At 60.3% G+C, this 8,862-nt stretch overlaps 1 protein-coding gene across 3 annotated transcripts; it reads left to right on the forward strand.

The window, feature by feature from the left end:
* The first annotated feature begins 106 nt into the window (after positions 1–106).
* Positions 107–8,147, forward strand: DLK1 (delta like non-canonical Notch ligand 1). Of its 3 annotated transcripts, none has more exons than XM_046647595.1 (6): positions 110–380; positions 1,598–1,661; positions 2,114–2,244; positions 5,108–5,249; positions 7,145–7,424; positions 7,644–8,147. In XM_046647595.1, exons 1-6 carry the CDS (start codon positions 314–316, stop codon positions 7,890–7,892), a joined length of 933 nt encoding a protein of 310 aa, XP_046503551.1. In that variant the 5' UTR covers positions 110–313; the 3' UTR covers positions 7,893–8,147. The 3 variants fall into 3 exon arrangements, with proteins under 3 accessions (XP_046503550.1, XP_046503551.1, XP_046503552.1); XM_046647596.1 differs by having other exon boundaries at positions 111–380; positions 7,650–8,147; XM_046647594.1 differs by having other exon boundaries at positions 107–380; positions 7,145–8,147.
* Positions 8,148–8,862: the final 715 nt, after the last annotated feature.

Here is an 8,862-nt window from a genome sequence, read left to right on the forward strand (position 1 = left end):
TTACCAGGGCTGCACCGGGCTGCGCTGCGCTCTCCGCCCCGGACTGGCCGGCGCCGGCCCCGTGCGCGCGGGGGCGGGGGGGGGGGGCGGGGGCCGCGGGGGGGGCGGCGGTACGAAAAGGGCGGCGCGCGCGGCGGCGGCGGCAGCTCGGCGGCGGCGGCGGAGAGCGCAGCGCAGCCCGGTGCAGCCCTGGCTTTCCCCTCGCCGCGCGCCCGCGCCCCCTTCCGCGTCCGCAACCAGAAGCCCAGCGCGGCACCCGGAGCCGGACCTGCCCCTGCGCCGCTCCCGGGACCGCGACCCCGACCGCCCCGCGATGACCGCGACCGCAGCCCTCCTGCCCGTCCTCTTGCTCCTGCTGGCCTTCGGCCGCAGTGCCCATGGTGAGCCCCCCGGCGGCTTGGCTCGCGCCCCCTCTGGGGAAGCCTGCGACGCCCCCCGCCGCCGGTGCCCCGCGCGCCCCGTCCCATGCGCCCCAACTCCCGCCCGTCCCGCCTAACCCTAAGCCCCGCGCTGTGCCTGCCTCGCCCTCCCTGCCACCCTCGCATGCCAAGCCCGGCCCTGGGGTCCCGGGGACAGGGGAGGTGTGGGACCCCCGCCCCTTCTCGCGCCGCAGAAGTGGCCTTCGCAGGGGTGTCGGTGCGCTGAGAGAGGAGATGTGGAGGAACGAGATGATGCTGGGGAGTCCTGTGTGAAATGCTCTGGGGTGCAACTTTGGGGTGCCCTGTGTGCGCGTTCGGGAACAGGTCTGTGAGGGCAGTGGGGGTGACTTGGCCGTCGTGGACCCAAATTCCCCACCAGGAGCCCAGCCCGAGCCCCTCCTGCGTCGCGCGTCTCTAGGTGAGGGGCTGCGACACCTCTGTCTGCAGCAGCCATCTGTCTCTGACAGTGAGTGAATTGCCCCCTTCCCGCAGTGCCCCCCGCCCCCACTGCACCAGTGGTTATGGAGGGGGCTGTCTGGAAGGCTGGAGAGCCGGTTGAAGTAAATGCACACAGTAGGTGCCTGTTAAAGTGTCAGAATCTCTAAACAGTGTCAGAATTGCAGCAGGCTCTGAAAAACCATTGCGTGTCTTTTTAATATGAGGTCTAGGGAAGGGGAGATGGGGGAATTTGACCTGGGTGCCTGGTTTCGCTGGGATTAACCTTTAAAACAACGCAGACGCCTTACCTGCGAGCCCACCAGGTGAACCCGTCTGGGCTCTCCCAGAGTGGAAGACCTCAAAATCTGCTCCCCATTTAGCTCACTTTGCAAAAGCGAGGGTTTCGCTGAGTGCCCCGGGCTCAAAATCTCCCTATCCACCGTCCCCCCACCCCCACTTTTAGGATGTGAGGTTGCGTATTTTCTTTGGGGGAAATTGGGTGTCTTGATCTGCTCCTAGGAACTAGGTAGTGTACTGTGGTCACGCCACAACCAGGAACGTGGCAAAGATTTTCCTCCTGAGGGGGTTGACATGAAGAGCCTACTGTGTGCCAGCTGGTAGGACCACAGAGGGTCGTCAGCTCCTTTCAGGGAGGCTGCGGGCTGTGTGGGGGGAGACCAGCTTTGCCGTGACCTCTGGGGCCTTGCGGGGTGAATGGTGTAACCTTTCTCGTGCCTCAGGAGCTGAATGCTTCCCGGCCTGCCACCCCCAAAATGGATTCTGCGAGGATGACAATGTTTGCAGGTAATGGAGTGGCTCCCCAGAGGCAGCTTGAGGGGGCACAGAATCCTGGGGAGTCATAGTGTCAGGCAGAAAAAAATGGGGGGGCTTGGCTGCTGGGCTGCGCAAACAGCTTCCTCGCCCCCGCAGGAGACTGGTGGGGGGAAGAGGTGGGGGGTAGCCACAGCTCCTGTCTGTTTTTTCAGAATTGGGGTGCCCCCTTGCAGGGGGAGACCACTGCAGGCCACTGCGGCAAAACGCAGTGCTCTCTGAGGCTCTCAGGGACACCCCCCCACCCCGGTCTGTTCTGTGTAAGCTTTTCCCTTCGGGTGACTGGTCTTAGCTTCCTGGGACCCAGTGGCCTGGTAGTGTGCAAAGACCTCCCCAAGGGCTCTTGGTTCCACAGAAAGCAGAAGGAGCTCCCTCTCCACCCCTGCCCCCCCTCATATGTCCTCATCTCCCCCCACCTCCCGCAGGTGCCAGCCTGGCTGGCAGGGTCCCCTGTGTGACCAATGCGTGACCTTTCCTGGCTGTGTTCATGGACTCTGTGTGGAACCCTGGCAGTGCATTTGCGATGACGGCTGGGACGGGAACCTCTGCGACTTAGGTTGGCACGCGCCCTTGCCCACCCCCTCTGCCCCTCTGCCCCCAGCCACCTCCTCCCAGCTCGTGGCGGCCTCCCCTCCCCCTCCCGCCTTATCCCCACACACCCAGAGCTCTGTATGGTAATGATCTGTTTATACACTTCCCGCTGGTGCCAGGAGCCTCCTCACAGGTAGGAACTTAATGTGCTCCCCTCGGCACCGGCACCGGCACCGCACCAGCCCCAAGAAGGCCCTGGGGGGGGGGGGCAGGGCTGCCAGGGAGCTGCCTGTTGAATAAAGAGTCACAAAATAAACACACACCACACAGAGCTGAGAGGGTGGGGACCACAGACCTGTGCAGGTCACTGAGGCTCAGAGAGGGGACTCCGGAGGTCACACAGCTGAGCCTCCAAGAAATTCACACTCGATGCTGTTAAGGAGGCCGCAAGAAACACATCAACACACACCCACACGCACACAAGCTGCCGGGGAGAAGGGGCCGCCAGGCCAGGGCCAGGGGCTGTGACTGAAGAGGTCAGGTGTAGGGGCAGGTGGGGCCGGTGAAGGCTGAGACGGGGTTACAGTGCAGATTGGTGTTATCTGTTGATTTCATTAATTTATGCAATCTTTGTCCTCTGTTACCCTGAGCAATTGAGAGTTGGCTGTCGCTGTGTTTTCGGGCTGCAAAATGTTTGTCTGAGCCCATTCTCATTTGGCAAAATCTGCCCTGAAGCCCCAGCAAACTGAAGTCCTCGAAAAAATCTCCCAGCATTGCAGGCAGCTGCCACAGGGCCTGTCCCTGGGTCCCCAGCATCAGCAGAGATGAGTGGTACCAATAGGGAAACTGAGGCTCAGGGAGTAAAAGGGTCTGCTCAGGGACACATGAGAAGTCGGGAGAAAAGCCAGCTAAAAACCCCTCCCCCAGGCCCGGGAATGGGTCCATGCTCCTCCGAGGTGGTTTCTGACACCCTCCCTTAAAGGAAAACCTGAGAGGGTATTGTTATCACCTGTGCCCCATAGAGCCAAGGCAGCGGGCTTTCAAAACCGAGCCCCCCACCTTGTCTCGGGTCCCCCCAGGATGGCGCAGGGCTTTGCTGCAGCTGAGTCATGCTCTGGCCCTCAGTGCGGCACCCTCACAGGCCCTTGGAGCTGTTTGGGGACCCCAGGGATCCCAGCAAAGGCACTCCGGGATCAGGGCTTCCAGCCTGGATCCCACCGTCTCTGGTATCTAAGCCTGGGACTCCTCCCTGGAGTTCTCCAGACAAAGGGTCCCCTCCCCACTGGGTTGACAGTGGCTTTCAGGAAATAGCCCTCGGGGTGACTGAGGGCCCTCTCCCCCTGCGCCCATCTTTGAGGCTGTCCTGGCCGCAGCTGCTGCCCCAGCAGAGACCCCCGGCCGCTTGATGTTTAATCTACCCAACTGTTTAGGGTGGAGGCCAGGGACGGGAGGGGGTGGGCTGCCCCTCGCTCACGAGGCCTGGCTCTGCCGGGAGAGCCGTGGGGTGGTCGCCAGCTATTCAGCTTCCGTGTAAGGTTCTGAGCGACAGGAGAGCCAGGAGCAGAGAATTAGGAGCCTGCCATGGGGCCTTCCCGTTACAAATCCTCTTTATGTTTCCTCGCACCGAGCGGGGCTCCCAGGGAACACCTCGTGGGCTTGGGATAGGCCATCAGCGCCGGCTTTTCCTCGCCGATTGATTGCCATCTCCCCTCCACGAGGGTGTGGGTCTCTTTAAAAGAGGGAAAGAACCTGCACATGTGTGGCCTCAGCCCTGGGGAGCCCCCCCAAGTCTGCCTTAACTTGCTGCGTCTCTGGTTGGCCCAGGCTTTATATTTGGCAGGTGCAGGAGCTGGAATCTAGAGAACCAAAGCTCAAAGCTGCCTCCGAGAGGGCCAGAGAGAGCCCCTTCTTTTATAAGTGGGGAAAGTGAGGCACAGAGTAGGGGGGAGCTGGACTCCACAGTCCGCTGGAGATGGGCGCAACAAAGGTCCCCTGCTCCGGCCCTGCCTGAGGCTGAGGTCTCCACTGTCAGAGATCCCGTGGCCCAGGCCGCTTTGTTCAGCTCGTCCCTGGCTGGCTGAGCCCCGGATAATGAAGTGTGCATGACGGGAGGTGCAACAAGGCGGTAGAAATATACCAGTGTGCATGGAAACCCGCGCTGACAGGAGAGTGCTCAATAGTTCTGATTTTGCTACCTTCCAAAGATGGAGCCTTTTTATCATGGACCCCCTTCGTTCAGACCCGAGAGCCAAATGAGAGACCACCAGGAGGGGGAGGCGGTCCTGGAGCTAAGTCAGCTTCCTCCATTCCCACCGGGGGTCTTTACATCTCGATTTCCCCCTGCCCGTCTTTGATGGAAGAGTCTGAAGGGCAGCTGATGTGTGTAACAGTTGGGCTGCGCTCGTCCCCCGAGTGGCAGGGCCCCCCACCAAACATGAGAAGCTGGACGTGAAAACTTGTCTGGGGGAGGCAGGCGTGAGGGAATCTGGGCTCGGTGCACACTGTTTTTGGGGAGGGCGGGGGTCTGCAGTGAAGATCACGCTGCTGGACTTGAGGGATGAAAGGGTCCAGCTGTCCTGGGTTGCATGTCACTGAGCGGCCATCCCTTTCTGTCTCTGTGACCGACAGGGAAGCCCCTTCAGCTCCCCGAGCTGTTTACTCCCTTCAGGGTTTTGGGGGTGTCACTGCACCTTCTTCTCAGGACCCCACTTGGTGACCATTTGCAGTGGCCACAAGCAGAGACATCTAGGCAGCTTACTTGGGGTTCCCCCTTGACCAGGTGGAGGGGGTCTCCCTGCCACCACCCGGGGAGCTCCCCTTCCAGCCTCTGTCCCCTGCTGCCTCCCTGGAGGAGGGGGTAACAAGGTCTGGTTTCCTCTCCCCGCCAGACATCCGGGCCTGCGCCTCCACCCCCTGTGCTAACAACGGGACCTGCGTGAACCTTGATTCGGGCCACTACGAGTGCTCCTGCACCCCTGGGTTCTCCGGACAGGACTGTCAGAAGAAGGACGGGCCCTGCGCCATTAACGGGTGAGTATTGTCTCCCGACTGTGTGTGAACTGATGAATACTGCCTTTGATTTCTGCTTCGCACCCCCAAAGACCCTTTCAGCCTCAGCCAGTTGGACCTGTCGCCTGACAAAGGCCGGGGTAAGTGCTCATCCCGCAGCCCCGTGGGGGGCTGCCCTGGATCAGGGTATTTATGGGGGAACGTGTCATTTCCATAATTTTTTCAAATGATCCTGAAGGCGATTTCATATTCCCCTGACGTTCCGAGTCCTGATGTGTGTGAGTGACAGTAGATTGGGACCGCGAATTGGAGCTCGAGCTGCATAATTTTCTAAAGACGACAACATGATAAGAGATCAGGGTTTGGCAGGCTGTTTGTGGAACCCACTCCCCACATTTTAGGGGGCGATTTGGGGGGAACTGGCAGGCTCTGTGGTTGGGTTTTCGGGGATGTCTTAGGAGGGAACTGATAGGCGGAGGAGGTGGGGAGACGGGGCTGCAGCCGGCATGGGGAGGGGATGGGGGACCAGCCGTAAAGCCAAGGGGTTAGAGTCCAGCTCTCAGCTACCCTCAGTGGCGAGGGGCTCTGGGACGTCGGAGTAGTGGGCACAACAGAGAGAAGGGCCACTGGCCCCTCTTGCACCTCCCTGAGTGGGCAGGGGCTGCTTTCTAGCAGCTTCGCCATTTCCGGCCCTTATCTGCTTAGTTACACTGAGCCCTCCGGCCTCCTCCAATGGGGCTTCCGTGGAGACCAGGAGAGATCCTGACAGACACAAGAATTCAAACTGGAGCCCAGTCCTGGGCTGGCAACTGGGGGTGGGGGTGCCCCTGTCCTCTGGGGAAACAGGAGCTGAAATGCAGAACGAGCTCATCTTGACCCGGCCGTTCCAGGGCAGTGCAGAGAGCGCCCAGAGCTGGCGCGTGCTGCAGACGGGCATTCACGGGGGTCAGAGGAGAGGCACGACACCCCGGCTTCGTGTCTGCTTGTTTGCCCAAAGGGGAAGTCCAGAGCAGGACCTTTAAAATATTTTGCTTTTCTCTCTAACAGACTTGAACCAGTCTGTCCAAATAGAGCCCAGGGCCCTTGAAATTCCTGCCCAGCCCAGGTCCTCGGCGGCCCTCACCCCTGAAGCAGCAATGCTGACTTCTTGGGCTCAGGGCCCCTTTCTTCCCTGGAGTTTTGGCATTTATCAGATGACAAAGGGCCTGCTCGTTTAAAAGCACTTACGTTAAATGCTCTGTGTGCTCCGCTTGGAGCCAACAGCTTCGTCTGCAAGCTGCAGTTGGGTGAATGGGGCACTGTCGACCGGCCGGGCACAGACACTGGCTCGAGCTGGCGCAGATGGACCGTGCGCTTCTCTCCCTCTGAGAGTCCCCAAGGCTTTCTCCCACAATAAGAATAACAGTAGGAGGTGATGGTGGCGGGGGGGGGGGGGGGGGGGTGAGTGACACCCTCGTTGGCTCTGCTGCAGTGGCCCGGGGACAGGGCTAAGGGAAGGGCCCGCTCCAGCCCTGCGTTATCACTAACTTTGCCTTCTCAGCCTCAGTTTCCCCACTTGTCCAGTGACTAACCGTCAGTCCTCTGGTCGGAGAGATGACGTAAGAGGCAGAAAAGGAGACAGGCCTTCTGGCCTGGGAGGTCAGGCCTGTTCCAGGTTGGCATGCCCCATACAGGTGTGCATCCCACCCTCGGACAGCCTGGGGCCCCTCTAGGCAGGGGTCACAGCGCCCTCACCTCCCTGGGCCTCCTGGCTGTCACTCACTCACTCACCAGTGTGTTCTGAGCATCTGCCCTTTCGTCAGGCCTGGGGAAGTTTGCGACATGGCGTGAGGGGAGCAGAACACCTCTCCTTCCCCAGCACTGTCCCGGCCCAGCCCCCGAGGGCCCTTTACCGTGTGTCCCCCGTTATCTTACAGTTCCCCCTGCCAGCACGGAGGCAGCTGTGTGGACGACGAGGGCCAGGCCTCCCATGCCTCCTGCCTGTGCCTTCCTGGCTTCTCGGGCAACTTCTGCGAGATCATGACCAACAGCTGCATCCCCAACCCGTGCGAGAACCAAGGCATCTGCACCGACATCGGGGGCGACTTCCGCTGCCGCTGCCCCGCCGGCTTCATGGACAAGACCTGCAGCCGCCCGGTGACCACCTGCACCACCGACCCGTGCCTGAACGGGGGCACCTGCCTGCAGCACAGCCAGGTGAGGTACGAGTGTCTGTGTAAGCCTGAGTTCACGGGCCCCCTCTGCGGCAAGAAGCGCGTGCAGAGCCCCCAGCAGGTCACCCGTCTGCCCAGTGGTTATGGGCTGACCTACCGCCTGACCCCGGGGGTGCACGAGCTGCCCGTGCCGCAGCCCGAGCACCACATCCTGAAGGTGTCCATGAAGGAGCTCAACAAGAGCACTCCCCTCCTCTCCGAGGGCCAGGCTGTCTGCTTCACCATCCTCGGCGTGCTCACCAGCCTGGTGGTGCTGGGCACCATGGGCATCGTCTTCCTCAACAAGTGCGAGGCCTGGGTGTCCAACCTGCGCTACCAGCACATGCTGCGCAAGAAGAAGAACGTCCTCCTGCAGTACAACAGCGGCGAGGATCTGGCCGTCAACATCATCTTCCCGGAGAAGATCGACATGACCACCTTCAGCAAGGAGGCTGGTGACGAGGAGATCTAAGCAGCGTCCCCCGCCCCCCGCCCCGGCCCCTCTATATCCTCGGGGCCCGCAGAGCTCACCCCATGCGGTCTGTTCTCATCTTTGTGGTGGGATTTGCTCTTTTGTGCCTACTCTGGTGAACGCTATGCTTAGCTATACTCTATCTCTGTGTTGCTGTGTGACAAATGCAATGCCAGAATCCTCCTTCTCTCTCTTAATGCATGATCAAAAAACTTAATAATAAGAATTTCATCTTTAAACAAGTAAAAGAAATAAGTATGTTATTCTAAATGCAAAAATTAAAAAAGACCAAAAAAAAACAAGGCAACTGAACCAGGATGCCGTGCCGACGCCCCCCCCTCCCGGGGCGGGGGTCTCGGCCGCGGGGTCCTCGTGAAACCGTTACGAGTGCTGTGCGTGACCAGCCACTGTGGAAGGGCCGAACTCTTTTCGTTCGTTAATTCTCACACGCCACATCCGACTCGCACTCACGCCTGGTTCCACACCGCAACCCCTAGATCTTTCCGGTAGATTGTGCGGAGTGCAGCGGCCGTGTGTCAGGCAGAGAGAGCCCCGGGTTGGCTGCTGGGGGGCCGGGACCTCGTCCCAGCCCTGCCACTAACTCGCTGTGAGATCCTTGGCGAGTCCCCCCCACCCGGGCCCACCTTTTCGCCCCTCTCGAGGGAGGGGTTGAACACAGAGATCATCAAGGTCCTCTCTTGCCCCAGAACTCTGAATTAGGAACGAGGGGGTGTGAACTGAAATGGCTCTTGACCCTGAAAATAAGGATCCGATGATGACTGAGTCTCATCCCGGGATCCGGAGGTTTTGGCCTATCCTGGATGTACACTTGACCATTTGAAATAAATCTTAACTGCGTTTCTCAAAGCGGGGAGCCTCCTGGCTCACTTTCCGCTTGGAAATACTTGGCCCCTTTGAGTCACAATGTGCAGTCTCGAGTTGCCCTCTGGGCAGCTCACCCCCCCCCCCC

Source organism: Equus quagga, chromosome 20 (genome assembly GCF_021613505.1).
Source record: "Equus quagga isolate Etosha38 chromosome 20, UCLA_HA_Equagga_1.0, whole genome shotgun sequence".
Classification (NCBI taxonomy): Eukaryota; Metazoa; Chordata; class Mammalia; order Perissodactyla; family Equidae; genus Equus; species Equus quagga.